Source organism: Denticeps clupeoides, chromosome 7 (genome assembly GCF_900700375.1).
Source record: "Denticeps clupeoides chromosome 7, fDenClu1.1, whole genome shotgun sequence".
Taxonomy (NCBI): Eukaryota; Metazoa; Chordata; class Actinopteri; order Clupeiformes; family Denticipitidae; genus Denticeps; species Denticeps clupeoides.
In genome coordinates, this window is record NC_041713.1 from 5,616,804 (window position 1) to 5,642,201 (window position 25,398).

At 47.7% G+C, this 25,398-nt stretch overlaps 5 protein-coding genes and 1 long non-coding RNA gene across 7 annotated transcripts in view; 3 read left to right on the forward strand and 3 right to left on the reverse strand.

The window, feature by feature from the left end:
- Window positions 1-402: 402 nt before the first annotated feature.
- LOC114794769 (uncharacterized) lies at window positions 403-4,622 on the reverse strand. Its single transcript, XM_028987542.1, has 4 exons — window positions 4,241-4,622; window positions 3,269-3,918; window positions 3,046-3,177; window positions 403-2,408 (listed from the first exon to the last, which is right to left on the reverse strand). Exons 2-4 carry the CDS (start codon window positions 3,890-3,892, stop codon window positions 1,623-1,625), a joined length of 1,542 nt encoding a protein of 513 aa, XP_028843375.1. The 5' UTR covers window positions 3,893-3,918; window positions 4,241-4,622; the 3' UTR covers window positions 403-1,622.
- Window positions 4,557-8,482, forward strand: rnps1 (RNA binding protein S1, serine-rich domain). The gene is made up of 7 exons (XM_028987546.1): window positions 4,557-4,717; window positions 5,111-5,266; window positions 5,389-5,577; window positions 5,665-5,764; window positions 5,931-6,084; window positions 7,459-7,600; window positions 7,689-8,482. Coding segments are annotated over exons 1-7 (855 nt in total). The 5' UTR covers window positions 4,557-4,715; the 3' UTR covers window positions 7,801-8,482.
- A 611-nt stretch (window positions 8,483-9,093) lies between these two features.
- hmox2b (heme oxygenase 2b) lies at window positions 9,094-14,093 on the forward strand. Its single transcript, XM_028987545.1, has 6 exons — window positions 9,094-9,179; window positions 9,713-9,815; window positions 10,139-10,256; window positions 11,358-11,849; window positions 12,136-12,259; window positions 12,777-14,093. The coding sequence occupies exons 2-6, from the start codon at window positions 9,733-9,735 to the stop codon at window positions 12,902-12,904; spliced, it is 945 nt and encodes a 314-aa protein (XP_028843378.1). The 5' UTR covers window positions 9,094-9,179; window positions 9,713-9,732; the 3' UTR covers window positions 12,905-14,093.
- Window positions 14,094-14,131: 38 nt separating this feature from the next.
- dnaja3a (DnaJ heat shock protein family (Hsp40) member A3a) lies at window positions 14,132-20,023 on the reverse strand. Of its 2 annotated transcripts, XM_028987543.1 has the most exons (12): window positions 19,785-20,023; window positions 18,713-18,849; window positions 17,959-18,042; window positions 17,664-17,867; window positions 17,420-17,572; window positions 17,183-17,330; window positions 17,004-17,068; window positions 16,002-16,130; window positions 15,788-15,903; window positions 15,606-15,703; window positions 15,413-15,533; window positions 14,132-14,656 (listed from the first exon to the last, which is right to left on the reverse strand). In XM_028987543.1, exons 1-11 carry the CDS (start codon window positions 19,990-19,992, stop codon window positions 15,427-15,429), a joined length of 1,449 nt encoding a protein of 482 aa, XP_028843376.1. In that variant the 5' UTR covers window positions 19,993-20,023; the 3' UTR covers window positions 14,132-14,656; window positions 15,413-15,426. The 2 variants fall into 2 exon arrangements, with proteins under 2 accessions (XP_028843376.1, XP_028843377.1); XM_028987544.1 differs by lacking the exon at window positions 15,413-15,533.
- Window positions 20,024-20,323: 300 nt separating this feature from the next.
- LOC114793890 (uncharacterized) lies at window positions 20,324-21,151 on the reverse strand. Its single transcript, XR_003750280.1, has 3 exons — window positions 21,001-21,151; window positions 20,750-20,856; window positions 20,324-20,405 (listed from the first exon to the last, which is right to left on the reverse strand). It is a non-coding gene; the product is annotated as an uncharacterized LOC114793890 (long non-coding RNA).
- The window catches only part of coro7 (coronin 7), a 66,554-nt gene continuing 62,009 nt past the window's right edge, over window positions 20,854-25,398 (forward strand). The window contains exons 1-5 of the mRNA XM_028986033.1: window positions 20,854-20,992; window positions 24,452-24,548; window positions 24,627-24,707; window positions 24,785-24,855; window positions 25,096-25,276. Coding sequence (XP_028841866.1) covers window positions 20,933-20,992; window positions 24,452-24,548; window positions 24,627-24,707; window positions 24,785-24,855; window positions 25,096-25,276 — 490 coding nt within the window. The 5' untranslated portion in view covers window positions 20,854-20,932. The remainder of the gene's footprint in view (window positions 20,993-24,451; window positions 24,549-24,626; window positions 24,708-24,784; window positions 24,856-25,095; window positions 25,277-25,398) is intronic.

The window sequence follows — 25,398 nt, forward strand, 5'->3', positions numbered from 1 at the left end:
AATTTTTATGAGTACTTTTCTGAGATATTTTGCTGAAAGGGATCTCAAGTCGATTCCTTTACCATTCACACACATTCGAAGTCAGCCAAAAGATCCTCCTTGTCATCATGCCAGTGTTGCATTGTGAAAATCCATGCATGGTGGTCAAATGTTGAACGCTCAATAAAGGGACATTGTCTGCAGGTTCCAAGAAGAAATAATGAAACTGCAAAACCAGTGCAAAAAAAAAAAGAAGAAGAAACAAAATGAAAATTTATGGTATTTTATTTTATGCTGTGAGTTCATTGTATGCTCCTTGTGCCAATTTACCATTTAGTTTCATTACATTGTATTTTTCATTCATGATACATTAATTGTATAGTTAGTGCATATTAGCAGAACATGACACAATCTGGAATCTCGCAGTAGACAACACCCAATTTAATCATTGCCATCTGTTAGGCATTGATTGAGATTTTAGAATAACTTAATAAAACTACATATTACAATGTGATTGAAATTTCACAAAATTGTGCAGGGTTCCAAAATATTTTATTGTGCAGAAATTAAAGAGTAGTTACAGGTCAGAATATTGGGTGGAAATGGCCATGTGCATTTTCCCATATGGTTCCTGAACTAAAAGCCAAAACATCAATATGCTTATTATAGCGCCACCTGTTGGTGGACATGTTTTCGGAGTTATGGTGACCATTCTATGCCAGGGTTTCTATAAAATGTCTAAAATCTCAGCTGTGAAGTATGGAAAAAAAAAACATAACCCAAACAAAACCAGGATTCCCAGAGCTCTGCTGATTGGACTTTCATCTTCACATACGCAACACAGAGATCTGACTAGGGTTTTCACATGATCAGTATGACGGAACAAGATGAGCATTAATACAGCACAGAAATCAAATTGCATTTCCACATCGCACAGTAAACAGACCATAGTTACGCACAGTAGGCATGCCAGTGAAATATAAAGGTCCACTCTGACGCAGTCTGACAACAAAACAGGCTCCACTCAGCCACAGTTCAGTTATTACTGTTGATAAAGCTTTAATTCTTCCTTCAAAGCCTCACCTGTGGATAATATTTCAGTCACGGGGTTTAAAACAGCATGATTTAAAAAAAAAAAACAAAAAAAAAAAAACAAATGCTTTTGACACAGACTACTTTCAAACAACTGGCCTTAATGCTCAATTTTCTGCTCAGATATGATTTTAATGTGGTCAATACGAAGCGTACTACCTGATGCTGGCGCTGTTCAGTGTACAGTTTTATAGGTATTTAGTTTGATTTTAGTGAAACTCTTCCTAAATTCATAATTATGTGCAGTCTCTTTATATTTTTTTATAAATGCACTGTGGTGCGTACGCGGTCGTGTTGAAAATAAACCTCTCTTGAATCGGATTTTTGCTGCCTTTGCAGAATTGTCCTGCAGTGTGAATGTGGTCATAGTTCCCGACGCCGGAGGCTGAGAGGAAAGATGAGATGACATAAATAAAGCCTGGCCCGCCTTTACTAGGAGCAGATAAAGCCACTGAGCGTTAAAAGATACATCGATTATACATCGATTATTGGTGCTTATCCAGTAAAGGCTTTTTGAGGCGGTAACAAGTCAGCAAAATATGATGCCATCATCAGACACTCTCCACTTTGATAATGTTGAGCTGTGGTTCAGAGGAGGAAAGGGTGGGTGCGGAGGAAGAACAGTTTAGGGGAGCCCTGTCGATCCCTCCGGCTTGGAATTCCACCAGCTTCCTTTCCATGAAGGCTTCTGTGTGGGGTTCTGAGTGCAGCACAGTGTGAGGCTGGCTCTGAGAGTGTGGTGGCATGTAGGTCGGTGGGGTGTGTGTGTGAGACAGGTGGATGCTCTCTGAGCTGCCGAGTCCATTCACCCCTCCGGGATCCAGCCCAGGAAGGGGAAAAACCTCCAGGCCCTCGAAGCCGGAGCCGTTCATCTCGGCGAAGCGAGGCTGCCCTCCGCCGCCCTGGGGTGAACTGTAGGAGGCGGGTGGGGTGCGGGCGGTGGCGGCTCGGACGCTGGACGCCAGGTCTTGCAGCGTGCCGAGGATCTGCTTCTGCACCTGCGTCTGCTCGCGCTCCAGCCGACACTGCTGCTCCAGCAGCATCCTGACGGCCAGACCCAGACTCCGCATCTCCGTGCCCAGAGCCTGCAGCTGCTCGCCCAGCGCCGCTGGCAGGAACGGGGGAGAGGGCTCTCTCATCTGCTGAGCCCCAGGCGGCCCGGCCTGGAGAGGAGTGGGGCTGGAGCCCTGGGCGGTGGCGGTGGAGGAGGGGGCAGTGGGGCTCGGAAGTCTTATTCCCACGCGGGCGGTTGGGTTCACGTTGCGGACAGGCCCCGCTGCCCTCTGTTGGAATGTCCTTCTGGCCAGGCTGCCACTCAGCTGCCCATCCATAGCTCTCTGCATGACAAAATGGATATATACACCAATATAAATGTATGCTGCTAATGGTGTGTTTGGTATGATATGTAAATTGCCCACTGTATGTTGTATACGGTGTTGCTTGAGAGACACCAAATTGGCAAGGTGTGTGTGTGCTAATCAAAAAGCAGAATTTTCATGATGTCCAATATAAAGTTTGGGTGCTGAGCAGAAAAGGGCATTTAAAGGGGTTTTAGAACTCAAAACTGAATTTACGTCATTGTTCTGAAATAACAAATACAAAACCTCAACTCCATCTCGGACATCCTCTAAATCCCCTTAAATTTTTCCGTTTTCAAGCCAAATATCCTGAAACGTACACTTGACTGGCACGTTTGGCGAGTACGGACATATCTCATCACAGACTTCGCAAAGATTTTGTGTTCTACGTTGCAGCACATTTTTAGAGCCAGGAACACTATACTTGCTTCACTATATGCTATTAACAAAATTCCCTGATACTTCCCAAATTATCAAACTTCCCAACATTCAAAAAAATTCCCTGACCCGTAGGAACCCTGCAATAAACCCGATTCTGATGCAGCGGGCGTGTGAAGTGGGCGCGTGCAGAGCTGGTGTTCTATCTTTTTTTAAAGCGTGTGCGCTGTGGACTCACTGCCTGAGGGGGTCTGATGCCTGTCAGGTCGATGGAAGAAGTCGGCTGCGATGACGTGACCTGTCTCCACGGCTGGTCCCGCCGCAGCACTGACGCCATCTGTTGGCCGGGGGAAGGAGCGCTCTCTCTGATCTGCAAGGACGCAAATCAAGGAATTATTATTTCAAAGGGCACTCTGTGTTGCTGCAGCGGTTTGTAAATGTAACGATAAAATTCCGTCTACCCTGGCTCTGTGCTGCAGGGCCTTGTCCAACAGTCTCTTACGTGCAACCAGAACTGGGTTGGTGGCCGGGGAGGGGGTGAGCCTTCTCCGAATGAACCCCCCAGCAACAGCCCCTGGTGTCATTCCTGCACCGCCCCGCTGAACCCCAACAGCTTGCTGGGTGCCCTGGACTCCCGGGGCCAGCGACATGACGCTGACGATGCGAACGTCCTCCTCCTCGGCCTCGTCCGTTCTCTTGTCCTCCTCCTCATGTCTGCCGAGCCCACCGGTAACCCCTGGGATCCCCATGAGCGCCGTTCCCTCTGAGAGTGCGCCTGTGGTCTCAGAAGTGCCGTATCCTGCCACGCGTGATGCCTCTCTCAGGAGGGTCTTCAGCTGGTGGTCCCTCCAGGAGGCATTCCTCCCAGCGCCACCATCGCCGTCCCGACTTCCTCCAGCAGCACCCCCAACCGGGCCATCTCCTGCCCGGGCCCTGCCCTGGAACTCTTTCAGAAAGAGGTAGATGGCCTGTGCAGACACTTTGATGTTCTCCAGCTCCAGGACGGCCTTGATCTTACGGAAGCTCAAGCCCGCCTGCCGCAGCTCCACCACCTTGCGCTTTGCTGCATCATCCAGCCTACCCATGATGCTTTGGTCCTCAGGTGTTCAGACTACAGGTAGAATAAATTCATTAGACGTTAATCACTGACAGACACGACACCTTCTAATTTGACGCATTCCTAATTTGCACGACAAAGAGCCAATATAACATAATGGTCATAACGTTACGATGGATACATGTCTTAGAAAAGAACTTAAATATCAGTTCACACTGAAGTTAGTACAGCGAGATAAAAAGCAGTCCCACCCCAAAACCAGGCCGTCGCCATATAGACCGAATATAAACAGCGAGAAATAAGACACCGTGCGTTTTATAAAAACGCCACACGAAGAGGTCAAGTGTGTGAGGAATCGAATCGAATTTCCACTTACATCTAACCAGTTGATCCGACAACATTAGCGCGCCGACGTCGTTTTGTCGGGTGATTTTATAACGTTACAAGAAGCGGGCGACCGCGGGGAAATGTAAATATTCTCCGACGCGGCACGACTTGGGTGAATCTAAGAACCAAGCTGAGCTGGCGCACGGGCAACGTAAACACAAATCATCCTTTGTTTCGCGTCGCCGCCATGATGACGCAACGCGCCCGCGTCACTGTGACGCGACAGCGAGTCCGGCGCCGCTTTCGGCGTAAATAACATTAAGCGAAACGACAGAAAAACTCGATCCGACGGCGAAAATGTGCGCCGCGTATTTGTTGCGCTCAAACACCTCGACGCGCGTACAAGGGTCGCTTGGGTATATTACACTTCGCCGATATATTTGCGAGTCGCGTCTGAGGCGCGTCACCGTCGCCTACGTCATCACTGTCCGACGGAACAGCCGTGGCCCTCCGAGTCAGACGAGATGTGAGTTTGGCCGTTTTGAAAATCCGCTTTAATCGCATCGCGCGTCCGTATTTTCGTTTTGCTTCGCGCGCCTCGTTACGGGCGGAGAAATAAGGCGTCGGCCTCGTTTCGTATTTATCGCGCTGCTTTCGCGTCTAGCGTGCAGAATGCGGTCGCGTCTTCGCGCGGTTGGCGAATGAATGGAAATGTTTGGCGGAAATAAATCGTGTCGACGACGCGCGGAACGTTTCTAATGCGCTTCGCTCGGCGGGTCTTGGCGCGGTAAAGCGCACGGCGGCAGTGAGTTTGGCGTTTTTGTTTTTTTGATTGTTATTCTAGGCGAGGTCTGTAAAATAATTCCTCAAGATGCGACTTTCTCGATCGCCGCTGAAAGTGTTTGTTTTAACCCCACAGGGCACCGTCCCCCACCAAGCGGAAGGAGCGTTCGGAGGACAAATCCAGAGAGCGGACCAAGGAGAAGTCCGGCGCGAAGGAGGGAGCGGAGAAGGACCGGGGCCGGGAGAAGATCCGTAAACGCCGCAGTGCCTCTTCAGGAAGCAGCAGCAGCAGGTCTGCGCAGACCAGCTTGTACTAATCCGGACGAACCCTGAACTTCATTTATGCAGCGTCAGTCAGGCCGGTGTGTGGGTGATAAATCTGTAATATTGCGGAACTGCTTTGGCTCTCCTCAGATCCCGCAGCAGCTCGTCGTCCAGCAGCAGCTCAGGTTCCAGTTCTGGTTCCTCCAGTGGATCCAGTTCGTCGTCGGCTTCCAGCCACTCGGGCTCCTCCTCGTCTCGCTCGTCTTCGTCGTCCACGTCCTCGGGGTCCCCGAGCCCTGGCCGGCGCCGCCATGACAATCGCCACAGGTCTCGTTCCAAGTGAGTTACTTGGAGAGGAGCGTGGTTTGCTTTGACCGGCAATTCTGAAGGCTCACGGGTAAAGGTGGTATGATGTTACGCTTCCAGGTCACAGAAAAGAGGGGAAGATAAAGACCGCAAGAGGAGATCACCAAGTCCCAAACCTACCAAAGTCCACGTTGGCCGGCTCACCAGGAATGTCACCAAGGTTTGTAATCACATGCTTGCACGGAAGTTGGTAAAACGGCGAGGTTTTGCTTGATTTGCTGTTTGTAAATCAGTTCAGTAGCTGTGAGATACCAACGATGCTTTTTTTTTTCTGCTTTCATCTCTACTTACGCCTTTTATGTTCAAATGTTTTGTGTGCCTCTTAGGATCACATTCAGGAGATCTTTGGCAGTTACGGCAAGATAAAACTGGTGGACATGCCGGTGGATAGGCTTCACCCCCACCTGTCCCGTGGATACGCCTATGTGGAGTTTGAAAGTCCCGAGGAGGCACAGAAAGCCCTGAAGCACATGGATGGAGGTGAAATGATTGTTTTTGATCATTCCCGTCCCACCATAATAGTCTTATTAGATTCATTTTCACTCTCATTAGCAAAACGTTCTTTGAAATGCCAATAGGGATGCTCATATTGACTGTTTAGCCATTAACCGATTATTATTATCAGTTAAATGGTTTAAAATGTTTATGTACTTTTTTTATTATTATTATCATTAGTAGTAGTACTATAAAGTTTTGCGGCATAAATATGCTACACATACGCTATTTGTAAACCCATGGGGCGTTATCACATGCAACCACACGTGCCTTCAGACATATTTTGCCGGGCAAGCGAAAAGAAGTACTGTGTTGGACCATTTCGACAGAAAGGCAGAAGAAGTGACTTGCAAAATACGCTACGCGGTATTAAAATACACCAGCAGCACAAGTACGATGCAAAATCACTTTCCAAGCAAGCATCCACAAGCATTGTGCAATGAAGGACGAAAAAAAACATTTCCCTCAGTGTTATCAGGGAGAAGATGTGATGCGATCTGAAGAGGTTACTCGGAGAATCTGCTCGATGATAGTTCAGGACATTATGCCCATCAGCGTCGCCAGTGGTGAAGGTTTTCGAGAGCTGCTAAGCTATATTGAGCCTAATTGAACCTGCTATTGCCCGTAGAATTGAAGCCTGTTTTGAGGAGAGGAAAAAAATCGTTTAAAACGGAACTCGATTGCACAAAGTTTGTGGCACTTACAATGGAAAGCTATATAACAATAACTTGCCACTGCATAGACGAGCACTAACACAGAGCATGACAAGCAGACACACTGTTTTGTTTCGTAACCTTAATTTGTTATTTACGTAAAAATTATTTAGTGCAGGCCTATTTATTTTATTCTTTTTATTTATATTAATTAGTTTTGTCTGTTGTCAGAAACGCTGCAGGTGCATGAAAATGACAATGCGTGAATCCAGATTCTGTTCTTGATACGTTCTTTGTTCTTTTGTTCGCATATGTTAAAATAAAACTGAAACAAATGTTCACATATATTTAATCAGACACTCCTCAGTTCTATTTTCGTTCAATTCTACTTTAATATTTGTCAACGTGCGAGTTTGGGGACGCACTTGCAGACATGGAGGTGGTATGTTGGCCGTATATTCTGATCAGTTAGTGGTTCAGATAACGAACAGCAGTTGTCGGTTTGGAAAATTAATCGAAATGAGCATCCCTAAATGGCAACGAACAGGGGTCCCGTGAAGCATACGCTTTTGTAACGCTTTAATTGCAGCGTAATGGCATTTTTGTTCTCTTTTGTCGCCTTGGCTTTTCAGTGAATTGCCTTGCCCAGAGTTTGTGTACATGTCCTGTTCTTTTGTTCATTTGCTCATCCTGCGGTCCTCAACAGGCCAGATTGATGGGCAGGAAATCACAGCCACTGCGGTGCTGGCGCCTCGCATCCGACCCCCACCACGGAGACTCAGCCCCCCCAGGAGAATGCCTCCGCCGCCGCCCATGTGGCGACGCACCCCCCCTCGCATGAGGAGAAGGTCTGTGTTCATGGTTGTTAAGTAACGGCGTACAGAATACGTCACGTTGAATTAATAACGTTCATGTGTCTTGTGTGCCTTTGTGCAGGTCCCGGTCGCCACGGCGACGTTCCCCCGTGCGCAGGCGTTCCCGGGAACGTTCCCGGTCTCCTGGCCGTCGCCGCCATCGGTCACGATCCAGCTCCAACTCTTCACGGTGAACGAGAAGTTTAGAGGGATTCTTTTCTTTTTCTGCATTGACATGAACCTAAAGACAGGAACATTTAAATCGAGGGGGTGCACAGTTTTTTTTTTTTTTTTTTCCCCCCTCTGTCTGTCTCTCTCTCTCTCTCTCTCTCTCTCTCAATGCTCCCTCATTACAGATTCAGGCCCCTGTGTGCGGACATATGAAAACTATTCAATTATGTAGGAATTAAACCCAAATTAAACTGTACGCCTCTTTTCAAAATAACACAAACTTGATGGAAAATGTTATACTTTTTTTTTTTTTTTTAGCCTGAAACCATGTGTTTTGGGCTACTGCTATGTAAATTCGCAGAGTGTCCTATAGAGCCTTTGTATGGAAATAGTGAAATGTTGAGTGATTTATGATCATTATTAAATGATACCTGGTATTTTCATAATGGCAGTCAGTTGACCGTAGGTTTGTGTGCTTTTTTTTTTTTTTTTTGCGCGCCACATCATTGAATACACAAGTATTTTTATGTTTTTAAAAAAACATTTTTTGTACTGCTTGTTCTTCATACACAATTCCATATTTATGGGTGGGTAAAAGGTTGGGAGGAGAAGGTGTTTGGGTAATTAATTGTAACATTTTACTGAATTGCATTGTACTGATTTTTGTAAGAGTTTTGAAAATAAAACAGTCGGGCTATGCATTTACTGGGTTTACATCTGTGCCTTTTATTATTTATTCCCCCCATCTTCTCAAGTTGATGTAATGCACAGCCCAAATGTGCATAAAATGAGCGGTGTGTGGGGACTGTACCTTGCTCGAGGGATCTGAACCCACCACTGCCCCAAAGCAGCACAGTCAGGCACTGCTGGATTCTCCCTTTTGCTATGCAGGCAATTAAACCATTTAAGCGCGACTGAACAAAGGAGGTTTGGTGATTGGTTTTTTTTTTAGGCCTGCGGTATGCCTAATTTCTCATTTCCTAATTTTTAATACAGGTTTTATTCTTGAACCTTTTAATCACGAGAACTATTTTCTGGTGTTTTAAAGAAACTTTACCTGTTGAAAAAAATTGAAAATAATGTGATAAGACATGGGTACGTTCAAATATGAAATAAAATATTTTTCAGTAAGTCAGTAATATATAGTATTATCAAATGCATTAGCAGCACCAAAATCTTATACAGTTATATGCTGGGGGAGTAAAGTGTACAGAAACAAAATGGATGGTAAATAAAGAACAACAATTTTTTTTGACTCTGGAAAACGTTATACTGAAAAGAGCTTCTACGTCACCGGCGTTGACACCCACGTGACACGCTCACCGGTACCGACTTCCGGTTAAAAAAAAACAAAACAAAACAACAAAGTCAACCGCGTCGCCATCCAGCAGCACTCGTCCCGGTAAATCCCATCTCGGTCTCCGCTTCGGGCCTGTTGAACGATGTCGAGTCGATACGACGCTTGTTCAGAAGGCGCCTGGTCGAAATTCGGTGGAATTGCGGGTTTAGCACGCGGCTACCGGACAAGAGAAGCGACTCGAACCGACGGCCGCGCGAGACAAAATGGGGAATTAACGTGCGTTTGTTCCGTTCGGGACGCGGGTGAACTTTCTAGACGTTTCCCGCCGCGCTCCGCGTTTTCTTCCTCTTGTGTGCGAGTGACGTTGTTTTTCGAATTTTTTCTGCCAGGAATGCTAAGCGGAATAAATCTACTTAATATAGTTATGTGTATTTCTCGTTTTTTTTTTTTTAAATACTGTATCGACTTTTGTAAAGCGAAGCTCGATCAGTCGCTGTCGCATCATCTCGGCCGTCGTGTTGTGTCGCAGTGTCACACTGTCTAGAATCGGGACCAACAGCGCTCTGCACATACAAACTGGAAATCTGCCCAACAGCTGACCGACACCATAATAATGTGTGTGTTTTCTTCCTCAGCTGAGCGGCCATAATAAAACATGGGGGAACCCAGGAAAGAGGAGAACCTGCAGAACGGCAGTCAGCTGGTCTACGGAGAGGACCGGGCCGGAGACCGCCTCAGGTACTCGGAGGGCTCGGGAATGTCCGAGCATTGGTATCTCAGTGGGCAGTGGTGGCCTAGCGGTTACGGAAGTGGCCCCGTAATCAGAAGGTTGCTGGTTCAAATCCCGATCCGCCAAGGTGTCACTGAGCAAATCACCGTCCCCACACACTGCTCCCCGGGCGCCTGTCATGGCCGCCCACTGCTCACCAAGGGTGATGGGTTAAATGCAGAGGACAAATTTCACTGTGTGCACCGTGTGCTGTGCTGCTGTGTGTCACATGTGACAATCACTTCACTTTCATCTCAGTGCAGCATTCTTCTCGTTTTGTTCCCCTCCCCAGTCCAGAGGACCTGTCGGAGCTGCTCGCTGCGGGGACGAAGGAGGTCCACGAGAAGGCGGAGAGCACGCCGTTCGTTAAGGATTTCCTGCGCGGCCGGATCCGCAGGGAGCTTTTTAAGGTCAGCGGGTCATTTAAAACCCTGGAAAAGTCTTGGAATATGAAATATGAAAAGTCATTGAAATCTGATCGACACATGAATGTATAATGAAGTGCATTAGTTCCCGTAAGACTGCGTGAGAGAAATTTTTACAACGTTACAACATTTAAAACTAACGCAGGTCTAGAGTATCTTTGCTGGGTTCACATAGTGAACCACGTCACATGGGGCAGTGGTGGCCCAGCGGATGAGAAAACGGACCCTGTAACGGTTGCCGGTTCGAATCCCGATCCACCAAGGTGCCACTGAGCGAAGCACCGTCCCCACACACTGCTCCCCGGGCGCCTGTCATGGCCGCCCACTGCTCACCAAGGGGATGGGTTAAATGCAGAGGCCACAGTTCACTGTGTGCACTGGGTGCTACATGTGATAACTAATCACTTTCACTTCACATGGTGCTTCCATGTTCCAGAACTTTCTCAGCCGCGTGATCTGCGGCCGAACCTGATTGGGTCCATTTTACTTGGACTCGGGCCGCGCCAACTCGGAGGAAGAAACACTCTTGTTTAAGTTGAATTTTCAGGGCCGTCATAGGTTTAGTTGGACAATTTTTATTAATTTTTTTTTTTAACCGATTTAGTGTTACAGTTTGCCTCAGTCATGGACCCTCTGGTCACCACTGCCCTGCCCCCCCACAGACCACTTCACACTGAGCACCCGCGTGCTGCTGCAGAAAGCGTGTTTGCGTGTCTGTCTCGGTGTCCCTTGTGTGTCCGTGTTGACATTTTATGTCTCATTCTGGTAAATTTGACTGTTTTTTCTTCTTTTTCTTTCACATTTGCATAGTAAAGCAACGTATGGTCATAAAAATTTGCCTTCGAGTTGTTGAAAATCTCCTGGAAACTGGTTAGTAACGCATTTCCATGGTGGTACTAGCCTAGTGGGTAACACACTCGCCTATGAACCAGAAGACCCAGGTTCAAACCCCACGTACTACCATCGTGTCCCTGAGCAAGACACTTATCCCTGAGTGTCTCCGGGGGGGGGACACTGTCCCTGTAACTACTGATTGTAAGTCTCCCTGGATGAGTAAATGTAAAAGTGGTATTTACGTGTGTACAGCTGGGCTCCGTGGCGCTGTTCTTCACCTACTCGGCGCTGGAGGAGGAGATCGAGCGGAATAAGGAGCATCCCCACTTCGCGCCGCTCTACTTCCCCGCCGAGCTGCACCGGCGGGACGCTCTCGGCCGGGACCTGCGCTACTTCTACGGGCCCGACTGGAGGAGCCAGATCCAGTGTTCCCCGGCGGCGCGGCGCTACGTGGAGCGAATCCGCGAGGTGGGCCGCGCCGACCCGGTCCTGCTGGTCGCGCACGCGTACACGCGCTACATGGGCGACCTGTCCGGCGGGCAGGTGCTGAAGAAAGTGGCCCAGCGGGCGCTGAAGCTGCCCGCCACGGGCGAGGGGGTGGAGTTCTACCAGTTCGACGCCATTCACAGTGCCAAGGCCTTCAAACAGCTGTACCGCAGCCGCATGAACGAACTGGAGCTGGACGTGGACACCAAGCAGAGGGTCGTGCAGGAGGCCGTTTGCGCGTTCAACCATAACATGGAGGTACGGTAGGGAGAGAGAGAGAGCCATCATGACCGTGCGTTTTCTGTGAGGTCATAATGTATATTTTTTTTATAGGCGTGGTAGTAGCCTAGTGGGTAACACACTCTCCCATGAACCAGGTTCAAACCCCACTTGCCACCATTCTGCCCCTGAGCAAGACACTTAACCCTGAGTGTCTCCGGGTGGGGGGGACCGTCCCTGTTACTACTGGTTGTAAGGCGCTCTGGAGGAGGGCGTCCGGTAAATGCCGTGAACGTAAATGTTTTTTTTCATCTCTCGTGAACAGGTGTTTGGAGAGCTGGATGAGGTCGGGAAAAGTCTGCCAGAGGAGCCGATGGCTGCCGGCACTTCGGCTCATGGCGACATGCAGGGGGACATCTCGAAGTGCCCGTACTACGCAGCGCAGATGGGTGAGCGGCTTTAGTCGCCTACATCGATATTTATTACAGTAAACCAGCAACATGCAGCAATTTGATCAATTCAAGACAGCTATTAATAATAGTGGTTTTATTATTAATTTTTTTTATTCAGAAATGTCAAATAAAAAGTAAACCCACAATATATTGATAATTTGCATTTAACTAACATAACGCAGTGGCTCTGAAACATTTCACAATGGCTCTCCAAGCGCTGCCATTATATCTGGCATTAAAACAGAGCAGCGCAGGCGTATTTATCTACATAAGTAGCTCGGCACCCTTCAAGTGACATCATTACCTGATTTAAAACAGCCACAGCAGAGGGGCGGAGTTCCTCCTTTCGTTCAGAATTCTGTTACATTTCTGTGCGTTTAGCAGACGCGGTTAAGTATTCCCGTTCTGTGCATCCTTTTGAAACCTCAGTTTGGTTTTTACGTAAGAAAAATGAACCCCCCTCGCAGCAGTTCAGGAACCGAGGAAGTAATCAGGACCCGTGTGTTTCCCGCAGCGGCCAGCGGGGGGTCGGCGTACGCCCGTCACGTGATGACCTCCATCCTCCATCACCCCACCGGCCGCGTGCTGCTGGCCGCGTGGGTCGCAGCTCTGGCCGGACTGGCTGCCTGGTACCTGATGTGACGCCTCTTCTGTTCCGGAGCGCCTGTGTCTGTGCGTGTTGACCCACCCTGCACATTTCTCTCCTGTAGCCTGTAGGGCGGGGCTGCGTCTGCGCTGCCCCGCCCCGGGGATGGCCTAACACCAAACCACTAGGAGCATCTGTACCGCTGGTTTCTTCTTCTTCCTCCCACAGTTCCGCTGCTCTGATTGCCAACTCTGTGTCATGAAGCACAATCTCCGATCAGCAACGAACGGTCGGCTGATGCTTTTAAAAAAAAAAAAAAAAAGAAATATGCAAACGGGTGAAGATTCTTTCTGATGCATTGGTTTTATTTAAGGTGCTGCTGCTTTGAACAGATTCAGCAATAGGTCCGGACAAGACCTGGTTTGGTGGTCCTTAAACACGAGACCTAATCCTCAGCCTCTTAAAGGGACAATGAGCACTAAAACAAAAGCAGAGATTGTTTTATGGACACACTGTCCCTTTTAGAGGGGGAGGCAACACAAGATACGTTGGTTTCAGTAACGGTATAATTACGGCCCTATTCTTGATTATAAATCTGCCTGCAATAAATCCATAATTTTGTGTCATGCTTCATTTTTCGGGGATTCGTCCTCTGAACGGAGGCAGTGTTTTATTAAAAGCCTCCGGTTCGTGTTCCTGCGGCTGCGATTGCCATGTGCAGCTCTGCTTGTGTGTTTTGAACCATTTATCGAAGTTAGCAGTGGTTGTTGCACAGAAAATATATATTTTTTGGGGTGTGAGGCAATTTAACGGCTAAATCGTTTAATCATTAGTGAGATGGTTAATTAGATGCAGTCCATCTCCATCGGTAGCGTTGAGTTTTAATGGATGGGCGGCAGTGGTCAGGTTTGCACTGCTGATGGTTGAAGTATTATAAACTACTCGGTTTGGGAGTTGACTGCTACAGGAATTTTTTTTTTTTTTTTTTTAAGGTCAATATATTTAACAGTGTCCGCTGGGGCTGCTCATTGGCTGTTTTCCTGTACTTGCATAAATTCCAATTCATACACAGTATTGCTGACTGCAGTAAAGTAGACATCATTCCAGCTCCTCGCTCACATGAGGAAGAACGGCCAGTTGCGAGCGAGCAATGGGCCAAGAGGCTCCATTAAATTTCACGAGAAACATGGATGTTTGTGCCCGAGTGCTCTCATTCTGTACAGGTAATAAAAATATCAAACACTGCTTTGTCTCTTTGTGGAAAATGAGCAACCACACGGTGGTATGAGAGACCAAACGTTTATGAAGATGAAGGTGTCTATGGCAGCGATGTACATTTGAAAGATTTATTAAGTCTAATGTCTGTCATGGAAGCTGTAAAATGTGCTTGCTGTAAAAAATGTAACTCAGTACAACCATTTCTAAACAAGTCACGTAATGAAAAAAAATATTACTGATTAAACTGACAATAACATGTCATAGAACTCTATTACATAAATTTATTCATAATAGTTATATTTTAGATCATATACAGTATGCATGGACTTGAGAAGAACTGAAAACTAACGAGCCGTTAGGGCTGATCACATGACTGGTTTAACTGCATGACAAAAACGGGCGTTGCCCCAAACCCCACCGGGCTCCTTCAGCGGGTAGAGGTGGAGGCCAGGGTCGTGGGTACAACTGGCGCCGCCAGCCCAGCTGCTGTTGGTTCCTGGCCGTAACAGTCTATAAGAGTTCTTCTTTTTCCCCCTCTCTCTCGCTCACCGTCCTCCGTGCCGTGTTTTAGTTTCCCGTAGATCTTTTCCCTGCAGAGGAGAGAGCTGCATCAGTTACCTAGGTAACGGTAATGCCAGGACACCATCAACAGGCACTGGGCTCAAACATAATGCTGCTTCAACGCACACACGCGATCCCCGTGACAGCCACAATCCGGCAGAGGAAGAAAAGTCTCATCTCTAAAATCCTGTACTGTACGCTAGGCTGAACGTGGGATTTGGGGGATTTTTTTCCAACTCGTGTCACAATGAATCTGAGTACCCGATTCTTAAGTAGCAACATAGAAATCGGTGTTGGGTGCTCATTATAACCAGCATAGTTACAAATAAATGTAAGTTGCTCGCAATTATCATGCAAAAACCCCGACATTAAGATCTTGGGGTCGCTCGTCGCTAGCGTGCGTTACTCCCGTATTCTGGCGCCTCAGCAGCCACGTCTTCATTTGAAAGTAATATGGAAAAACCACAAAAGATTAAATTTTTTTTTATCATGATTGTATCACATCTTGCCTTAACTGCACGGTACTTTTCCAAAGCTTTGATTTCATGCATTCATTGTTGCTTTTTGCAACGTCTCAACATTTATTTCAGACGAGTTGTATTCATTTTTCACCGACTAAAGTCAGTTCAATCACATCCCAAAGGTCCCAAGTGAATCCCTTCCTACCGAAATGCATTACATCACTCTGGTAATTAGCCAATTTGCCCAGTCATAACTAGCTAATTTAGCCAAAGTTCAATCGGTGATATTGATTTTGTCGTGCAGCCCTACGTCTTTTCTCCTACCTGGCTTGTGGCTGTCAAGAGGAGCTAAACATGCGCTTTAGTTTGGAGAAGAAGCCCCCCTCTCTCTCCTCCCCTTCTCTGTCTTGCCCTGCCTCAGCACGTTTACCACTCCTGCCCCCACCTGGACAGAAACAAGTACTATGTGAGTTCGGGGTCGCGGCGGTGCGGCGGGCGCCGCGCTTGTGCTTTTTACCTGTAGCGGTGGTGCTGACGCCATTGACCGTCCCGTCCACGTCGGCCTCGTCCTCAGCGTAGCTCATAATTAAAGCCCTTTGCCGGTCGGTCAGCATTCTGCAGAGAGAACCCCAAATCAGCAGACTGATAGTTTAACTAGGCGAAAAAAAAAAAAAAAAAAAACAGCAGAAATGTTCATACTTCGGGATTCGGATCTTGAAGTGAATGTAGTGATCTCCGTAACCATAGCCGCTGACACGCGGAATGCCTTTTCCCGACAGACGGATCCTCTGGTCGGTTTGAACTCCCGCAGGGACCTGATGATGGCAGGAAAGGAGCAGTCACATATTTCAAAGCCTTTTAACAGCAGTAAACTGCAGCTTTAAAAACAGGAAGGTGACGTGCGGCGTCTCACAGAGAGGTTGAGGGTTTCGTAGAGGCCCTGTGCCCGGACTGTGCCACCCAGGACGGCCTGCGCCACAGAGACGAACGCATCAGAGTGGATGTCGGCTCCATCACGTCGGAAAACCGGGCTCTTCTGGACCTGTTCCAGTACACGGTGAGGGAAAAGTTTAAAGTGATGCATCAAATACAAAGTATTAAATATGTGTTTAATACATATTCCCTGAGTCATTTCACTTTATTTATTACGACAGCTTGTTGAATTATATATTTGGCATGATTGTTACATCTGGTGGAAATTTTGTGCCTGAAGCGCACTTTGAAATACCCTTAATGGTAAAAACTGATGTCTGAAATACGTATTTTCCCCTGTGTATACTCTGAGATACCCCATTTTTTGTTAAGTCTGTCAGAGATATTCTATAGTCTGACCTTTGCTGAAGTGACAGGTCTTGAACTCTTCATTATTTCGTTTTGAATAAGATTAGTAGTTTATGTTGTTCAAAATAAGCATTATTTATGTATCAAAGCTGTGATTGCAATATCATTTTTTTCTCTTTGAAGATTTACACAACTGATTGATTTTATAAAAAAATAAAAATAAATAAATGGTAAATTCATTTTGGTTCATTATTACAAATGCTTTGCCCTAAAAGTACCAATGTGAGGGAGAGAAAGATGCATCAAGATGCATCAATAATTGTTTAATAATCGCATTGCTTCATTGTTCTGAAGTGTAATGGAATCGTGAGGTGCCTAAAGATTCCCACCCCTAATTACAGGCATGCAGACTTTTCAAAAGAGCCCACTAGAATGGAAACTATGGAGAAAGGCAGCTCCCTGTAAAGCGGTGTGTGAAGCGAGGCAACACAGGAACACACCGCAATAATATTTTTGTATAAATATATGCATATTATGTGTCTTTTGTTTTTGTCATACCACAGCTGCGCAAGAGGCTTTGAACACAAATATTAATACAAGTGATGTGACATTTGAGACGAGCCAGAACACAGACCCTGAACGTGATGAAGATCTCCTTCTTCCCTACTGGCATTCTGACTGTCTGACCGTCCTCCACACCTGCACAGACAGACAAACCGTGACTGTGTGTCGGGATGCAGATGTTCCAGTGAGAATAAAACAGCAGTGAGGGGGTCTCACGGGTTTAACACTTAACACACAAAGAAGATTTACCTGCAGGTACAGGCACCATTACGGTTTGTTTCTGTTTGGTTTGTCCCGTCCCCCGACATGCTACACATGGTGTGGTCATCACCGAGCCCCGCCCACCACACCTCCGGCACGTAGAGCGCATCACAAACGGGCCTGTGTTCACGGTTTCCTGTATTCACACACACACACACACACACACTCTCTCTTTCACAACTAAAAGGATGAAACTGAGACTTCTTTGAAACAGTTTTTATTTACCATGCCTGTTCCGTTGCAGTAGTGGCAATGCTGGACCTTGGTGCCCGGCTCATGCCCTTTCCCGTCACAGCGCTGGCACGCCCCATCAATGCTAACGGAGAGCTCCTTGTTCACACCTTTAGCCGCCTGGGTGAAGGTAAGCTCCATCACGTACTGCACACAGAGAGAGAGAGAGAGAGTGTTACATCAGCAGGCCGCACCACCCCAACCTGAAGGGATCTGGCCTCAGTCAGCAGAAGCCCACCTCCTGCGGCTGGTCGAAGATGGCGTTGAAATCTCCGAAGCCTCGCGCGCCCGAAAACTCCCCGAAGATCTTCCTGAAAAGTTCCTCCGGGTCGATGCTGGCACCTCCGCTCCAGTACTGCTGCCCCGCCCCCGCCCGGCCGGCATCAAACCCAGCCGAGCCATACGTGTCGTACTGCTTCCGTTTCACCTCGTCGCTGAGAACCTGAGCACAAGGTTCCCTTTACTCTCACAGTTCCGGTTCCAGTATGGTACTGGTTTATTGAATGTACGCGTGAAGCACGCTGAACTCTGACCTCATAAGCTTCTGCCAGCTGGGCAAACTTCTCCTTGGCCTGGGGGTCATCTTTGTTGGTGTCGGGATGATACTTCTTCGCCATCTGAAAGCAGGACCAGCATGCGGTCATCTTTCAGGGCAAATTTATTGCTGCATAATTTCAATGCTGTGTGACGCTCTTTGTATATACACACACACAACACCACGCAAATGTTTTAATCAGTAGCAAAACTAATTAAAGCTAATGACGAAATGTGCCGGTCTCCGCCAACTCCGCAGCAGAAGTGATGGTGGACGAGCTTGTATTGCTGCTCGGAGAGTCTTTTTATCTACACGCGTCACGTCATTGTCACGTGAAAGTGAGGAGAACAGTGGGTAAATATGATCCATGTTAGGACATTAAAATCTGGGGGCCTCGTGTTGCATTAATTGGGGCAGTGGTGGCCTAGCGGTTAAGGAAGCGGCCCCGTAATCAGAAGGTTGCCGGTTCGAATCCCGATCCGCCAAGGTGCCACTGAGCAAAACACCGTCCTCACACACTGCTCACTCAGGGTGATGGGTTAAATGCAGAGGACACATTTCACTGTGTGCATCGTGTGCTGTGCTGCTGTGTATCACATGTGACGATCACTATACTTTACTTTTACTTTAATGGAACAGCGTTCACCGGAAAGGCTCAACAATCACGTCAATCAAATCGAATCCTATCGTGGTTTTACTGGAGCAGTTATGATGACAATATTCGTGATGAGTCCCAGTGCAGAGCGGCTCACCTGGTAATACGCCTTCTTGATCTCCTTCTGCGTCGCGGAGCGTGGCACCCCCAGGACCTGGTAGAAGTCCGCTTTACTCGCCGCCGGCCCGCTGGCATGGAAGGACGCGGAGCAGGTGACGAGAGGCGACTTCGCTCCTGCGAGGGAACAGATGGTGACAGGCAACGCCTCTCTACACGTCTCAAACGCCACACCAACCGTTTTATTCTGCGCTCATTTCACTAGTTCAGCGCCACCTGTCTTCTTTTATCCGGTACTACCCCTGGTAGCACCCCTGTGGTGGTAGTAGCCTAGCGGGTAACACATTTGTCTGTGAACCAGAAGACCCAGGTTCAAATTCCACTTACTACCATTGTGTCCCTAAGCAAGACACTTAACCCTAAGTGTCCCCAGTGAAAATGTACAGTGTTGTCCAACTCCTTTATTGGCTTTTAAAGCCCATCCATGGCCTTGCCGCGGCCTTCTTCAGCCTCTCGCTCCCCCAGGTCCGCTGGGAACGCTCTGCCTCTGGAGAATCGCCAGGCCTCTTCTCCGTCACTCTCTAAATCCCATCTCGACAAGCGGGTTTTTTGTCACCTTATCAGATGTCATGTTTCAACTTCGCTGACTTTATTTATTTTGGTCCAGCGTTGGATGGTTTAAAGTGCTTTAAAATTAAAGTAGGAACCGGACTCTTTGATGTCTCCGCGTCCCATGTTCTCACGCTGTAAGTAACTGTCTTCATGTTACATGTAACTGTCTGACCTGCATGTAGCTGAACGGGAAATAAATCTCACTCGCCTCAACTCGACCAGGCTCCACAAGGTCAGCCCAAGACGCACAGATCAGTCCACGGGAAATACAGTGCGTTTGAAATGAAATATAGCGAGTTTGTTGTTGCTGGGCGAGTTAATAAATCCTAAAGCCGCCGAGAACGAATATGCGGGTTACGTCACATATGAAAAGGCGTTCGGTTCTTGGTGCTAAAACGAAGCGGAACGGAGTGGCGTGCTGATGGAGGGTGGTGAATGTGAGGCTCATGCAGGCCGGTGTGGTCGGGACAGACAGACAGGCCGTCGCGTCGCTCACTCACCTGACGGCCCCTTCAATGTCACCGCCTTAGCCGCCGCTCCTCGCACCGCGCGGGCCTCCGCCCACAGGTGCCGGACGGCCAGCGTCGACAAAGGCCGGGCCCATCCATCGGGGCAGGCGGGAAACGTCGCCACAGCCGTGCGGCCGCCCGAGGACACCGCGACGGAGAGCCAGCGTGCGGAACACCGAGCCGCCGAGGACGCCATCATCGCAGGCCTCTACTGCGCATGTCCGCGGTCGGGCGCATGCGCCGAGACGTCGGCTGCGACGTCACGCCAAAGACGCACGCATTTCTCAAGCAAGACGAGTTTGGTCGTTCTCGGTGGGTTTGGTCGAGTAGCGTAAATGAGTCTAAGACATGCCGCCTACACTCAAATGTGAATGCGGTTTACTAATTAAGTAGTTTTATGTAATAGCAAAAATGCCAATACGACTACTTCTCTAAAGTCCAAGAGCTTTACATATAAAAAACAAGCAAATTTGTAATAAATATATAGTTTAGCAGGTGGACCATCATAAGTAGTGGGTACCAACAATGTCGTCTGGGAAGGTTGGTTTTAATTATGAGTCGTCGATCTTTACTAAAACAGTCACGCGCCGTCTGCTGTCACACGGGCACAACCTGCAAAATAAAAAATAAAAATCTAAAGTACCCAGGCAGAGTTACTGTAATGGAATTGAATTCATTATGACTGAAATATGTAAAAACCTGTACAAGTGTAGAAAAAACACATGCCATGCATATGAATTAAATGCAAAGGCCATATGCACTTAATGTATTCAGCGAATGAGAATTTGATTGCAAACGCCATTATTGTTCGCTGTTTATTGTATATCAATGATCACCCATAATACATGCATACAGATAAATGTAATATTTATCTGGTTCAGTGTAATATGAAAGCATAGAGGCTTGAGTGGTTTGTTTTTCAATGCAAATTTGTTATAAATAGTAATGTCACACACATTATAATATTTGTTTTTTTTATAATACGACTGGTTTCGAAGCAGCCATCGCCAGACTCCTCTCCCTCGCCGGGCGGATCGCTGTTGGGACTGAAACCGGCTGTCAGCTGAGCCACACACACACACACACACACACACACACACACACATCCGGAAGGTGCAGGAGGAAGAGAGAAGACAACAATGAACCGCTTCAAGACCTCGAAATTCAAAAACACCACCCCGAAGGTGCCCAAGAGAGACGTGAGTACCGGCGGAGGGCGGGATGCGGCGCCGCGGCTCTCCGCGGGGGAAAAGCTCCGGAGAGGCGCCGCGGCTTTCGGGGGCTGAATGGCCCAAATGCGCGGAGGAAGAGCTCGTACTTCCTACAGTCCGGGCGCAATCACATGGGGCGCTGGGGCTGCAGATTTATTCAAAAAAAAAAAACGCACGCCGCTTCTTATCTGAGATGTACAACCCGTGTTCAGGCTTGGGGCTTTATCTCTGCGGACAGATAATGCAGATTTCAAATCCCAGGTTCAAACCCCGCTTACTACTATTGTGTCCCTGAGCAAGACACTTAACCCTGAGTTGCTCCGGGGGGGGGGACTGTCCCTGTAACTACTGATTGTAAGTCGCTCTGGATAGATGCCGATAGATGCTGTAAATGTAATTGTAGATGTAAAGGGACAGTGGCGCCTTTAAAAAAAAAACGCTGTGCGCTGATTGGTCCGTTCCCCGCAACCGACACGTGTGGGCGTGGCTGCAGTTTAACTGGGAGCAGATGCATGGATCCTGCAGGCCCCCCCGAAGACCTTCTGTGGACCTCCACTAGCTGTGGAAGGGGCTGTGAAGAGGCTGGTTTTTTGGATTCGGTTGGGGGTGGCGCCCATCCCGAGGGCCCGGGCTGTGGTTCTGTCGGGAGGAATTCACACACCGGCCCAGGCTTGCACAAATAAATTCTTTTACGCTAAAGCCAGCAATCCCACACTCCTGTCTTGTGCTCGGTGGATGAAAATTGGTGATTAAGAGTTGCCAAGTCAAATAGTGTCACTTCAGTCCCTGGATTAGAATTTTAGCATTACAATTTATTTGATTGTCATTGTGAGACATGGTTTGAAGTCATGGAGAGTAAGTGGCTAAACAATGTCCTTGTCAAACCACCACCTCTCCAAATACAGCCTTTAAAATAAACTACATTAGGCATAATTTAACTGCATTGGCCGTTTTTTTTTTTTTTTTTTTTACTAAAATGAATTTTATTGGTTATTGCTGCGCTCACACAGCAAGTGGGGATATTAACTCTTCTACAATGATATTAAGAATAATAACTGCACTTGGAGCTGTGAATATTTACAATACAACGGCTTGTTGAAGGGTGATAGGTTTACAGAGTGCAGCTGACAGTCCGTCAAAAGCATCCGTTTTTGTGATGTTTAGCAAAAGTGCTGAATGTCACATTCCTAAGTCTAGGGGTGTGAGAAACGTGACAAGGGTGCGGAGAGGAGGTCCGCTGTAACCAAACCAAACGTATAAACAGTGCTCGTATTTACAGTGAGCTAACACGTGCAATAAAAGAGCGGACTCAGCAACGCTAACCAGCACCAGAACAGACTAAATGAAGCAGTAAATCACACAAAGCTAACAGGCTAACGCAGGCTAACAACAAGGGGTCTAGCACACAAAGTAACAACACACACGACTGAGATCCCCAATGGCGATCCGCAAGGGGACCTCCCGAAAACTGTCTGAAGCCCCTTTATATAGGCAGCGGTGACCAATAGTCAGATGGTAGGTGGAGCTGGTAGGCTTTAACTCCTCCCACAAAGTCAACCTAGACAGGGACACAAAAACACAGCCGGCCACACAGAATATGTTGGCGCTTACGTCCAGGGACGTAACACTGATCAAAAAAACGTTTTTCAAGTAGCCAACCATCCAAATGACATGTTTGTTTTGTCATGTTTGTTTCTGGGGACATCCTGGACAGATGTGTGTGACGGTGCTCTTTCAGTCACATTTGCTTTTGTTTTTCCCATGTGTGTGTACCTGTGTATGCGTGTGTACGTTTTCTGGTTAAGGAGTCATCTGCATCTTGCATCACTCAAGTTTCTGTGTGTGTTTGTGTGTTACGTTGGCAAAATAGGGGTGGGGAGGTTCTGTCTTCCTCTTCCTGTTGCGCTGTAAGTGTTTGCAGCAGGAAGTGAGAGGAAGTGAGTGTGTGAAATGGACAACGTTATAAAGTGAAGTGATTGTCACATTGTGATTGATACACAGCAGCACAGCACACGATGCACACAGTGAAATTTGTCCTCTGCATTTAACCCATCACCCTGAGTGAGCAGTGGGCAGCCATGACAGGCACCCGGGGAGCAGTGTGTGGGGACGGTGCTTTGCTCAGTGGCACCTCAGTGGCACCTTGGCTGATCGGGATTCGAACCGGCAACATTCTGATTACAGGGCCGCCTCCTTAACCGCTAGGCCACCAGTGCCCCAAAAAAACACAAGAGCATCGCCTCCCTGTCAGGGTATCGAACCCCGGTCTCCCATGTGACAGGCGGGGATACTCACCATATGGTTATGTCAGTGGACAGTCCTGGCAGTGAGTGGGATAAGCGTCTATAACGCACCCTGCAGAAATGGGTCAACAGTGGTTTGAGGATCAAGGCAGTGAGAACGAGTCAGATCCATGGAAGCATGACGACTTGGAACCAGACAGCACACCAGATACCTTCAGAGGTCTGGTGGAGTCGGGTCCATACCTCAGTGAGGAAAAAGTGGACCTATTCTGATAGAAGTGGACCTGTATCAGTGTTAATGACGTAGCTTCTTACAAATAAGTTGAGTTGAGTCTGGATCCTGGTTAGATTTCAGCCTCTTTGAGCCTTGTGGATTATTAACTTGTTGACGACTCCTTGTCGTGTCACATGTGCATTTAGCTGTTAGGTGACCTCTAGGGCGGGGCGGAGCTGCAATCTAGACGGATGATCCTTATTCCCATGTTTCAGTTTTTTCCCTTTCTTCTTCCACCAGGTCTGAAATGAATATGTTCTACAGCAATCACAATTTTCCCCATTTGCTTTAGGTTGTCCGCTTGTCTATTTTAACAACATTTACATTATTTACCAGACGCCCTTATCCAGAGCGACTTACAATCAGTAGTTACAGGGACAGTCCCCCCCGGAGCAATTTAAGGTTAAGTGTCTTGCTCAGGGACACAATGGTAGTAACATGTCATTTGCAGCCTAATTGTTTCAATATTGTATTAAAACCCTTTGATGGCCAAACTCTAAAGTGGGAGGAGCCTGCAAGCTTGGTTGACACACCCTTTTTCGACTAATAGATGTTATAGTTGGCATGTGAACACAAATGCAAGTCAAGATTCAGGTGTCAAAGGTTCCTGGGGCGGGAATGCCAGTTCAACAGGGCGTGGCCAGGCTCCACATTCATGTTGTTGGAGGGAATTCAACCCGACTCCTGTTAATACGTTACATGCTCGGGTGTACCGCAGTGTCCCGTCTCCTCACTTTCTGCTTCACTTACCTCTGTCCTCTTTGCTCTTAATGTTAAGCTCAGTATTTCACAAATGCAGTAAACACTTTGGCAGACATGCAGATTATTTAGCACTTTAATTCAAGTAAATGTAAAAATCTAGTGTTGATCTGACATGTGTGTGTGTCTATAAGTGATACAGACCTTGCCCATGTCTTCTTGTCCGAACAGGGCTGGATCCCCGCCGTCCGTCCTGGTTCCTTCACTTCTCAGGGTAGCAGCATCAAGTCCAGCTGCCAACTTGTGGCCTTCACCACAGAGCAAGCTGGTAAGAGACCAGTTGTCCAGTGACTGTAGAACAGACATGATGATGGAGGAATCCTGAGAATACTGTGTGTGTACACAGGAGGTGGAATGCTGGGGCTGGTGTCTCTGAACGCAGATGATGATAGGAAGTGGAAGGTGAATCAGGTGGCGTGTCACTCAGGTAAGCTCCGCCTCCTGTACCCCTGTATGGTTAACTGTGTACAGGTCTGTATCTAAAACTCTCTTTCTACCTCTCAGACCAGGTGACCGATCTGGACTTCTCCCCTTTCGATGATGACCTCCTGGTGACCTGCTCAGCAGATGAAACCGTGCGTCTGCTGTCTCTCAACTTGTCCATACAGTTGCCCAAAATGAACATAAAAATGGCCTTTCATGCCATAAAAACAGACAGTAAATACACAACACAACAACCTTCACTGTGTGTAGAGTTGCCTTCAGCCTAACTGGACATCAGTGACCATGGTTCTTGAAGGCCATAAGAAGTTCATCTCTTTCACATCCATTTTATCCAATGTGATGAAGAGTTTCCGTGTGCCTCCCTTTTGCAGGTGAAGGTGTGGCATGTGTGTGGTCTGGGAGAGGAGGTGCAAGGGCCGAAAACGACTCTGTCACCTCAGGATGGCCGTTTGGAGGTGGTGCAGCTCCACCCCTGCTCCAGTGGCATTGTAGCTGTGGGCTCCAGCCGTGGGGCTCAGGTGTGGGATGTCAACCACCCGGCCGCCCTGGCAGGTATAGCCAGCACACTTTCACATTACACAGTCAAATGTGCAGATATGTAGAGTAATAACTAATACATTATATGCATATAACCCATTGCTGAGAATTCGGATAAAACATGTCCTACCCCCAAC

What these genes read in the sequence shown, in the direction of transcription:
- LOC114794769 (XM_028987542.1), bottom strand. Translation starts at nt 3,892, where the DNA reads ATGGGTAGGCTGGATGATGCAGCAAAGCGCAAGGTGGTGGAGCTGCGG. An exon ending in CCCTGCAGCACAGAGCCAGG is followed by an intron (nt 3,178 to 3,268) that starts GTAGACGGAATT and finishes GCGTCCTTGCAG; the next exon opens with ATCAGAGAGAGCGCTCCTTC. An exon ending in GCATCAGACCCCCTCAGGCA is followed by an intron (nt 2,409 to 3,045) that starts GTGAGTCCACAG and finishes TTTGTCATGCAG; the next exon opens with AGAGCTATGGATGGGCAGCT.
- rnps1 (XM_028987546.1), top strand. An exon ending in TCAGGAAGCAGCAGCAGCAG is followed by an intron (nt 5,267 to 5,388) that starts GTCTGCGCAGAC and finishes GGCTCTCCTCAG; the next exon opens with ATCCCGCAGCAGCTCGTCGT. An exon ending in CGCCACAGGTCTCGTTCCAA is followed by an intron (nt 5,578 to 5,664) that starts GTGAGTTACTTG and finishes TTACGCTTCCAG; the next exon opens with GTCACAGAAAAGAGGGGAAG.
- hmox2b (XM_028987545.1), top strand. Translation starts at nt 9,733, where the DNA reads ATGGGGGAACCCAGGAAAGAGGAGAACCTGCAGAACGGCAGTCAGCTG. An exon ending in TCCGCAGGGAGCTTTTTAAG is followed by an intron (nt 10,257 to 11,357) that starts GTCAGCGGGTCA and finishes ACGTGTGTACAG; the next exon opens with CTGGGCTCCGTGGCGCTGTT. An exon ending in CGTTCAACCATAACATGGAG is followed by an intron (nt 11,850 to 12,135) that starts GTACGGTAGGGA and finishes TCTCGTGAACAG; the next exon opens with GTGTTTGGAGAGCTGGATGA.
- dnaja3a (XM_028987543.1), bottom strand. Translation starts at nt 19,992, where the DNA reads ATGATGGCGTCCTCGGCGGCTCGGTGTTCCGCACGCTGGCTCTCCGTC. An exon ending in ACTGCAACGGAACAGGCATG is followed by an intron (nt 17,331 to 17,419) that starts GTAAATAAAAAC and finishes GTGTGAATACAG; the next exon opens with GAAACCGTGAACACAGGCCC. An exon ending in CGTCAGCACCACCGCTACAG is followed by an intron (nt 15,534 to 15,605) that starts GTAAAAAGCACA and finishes GTTTCTGTCCAG; the next exon opens with GTGGGGGCAGGAGTGGTAAA.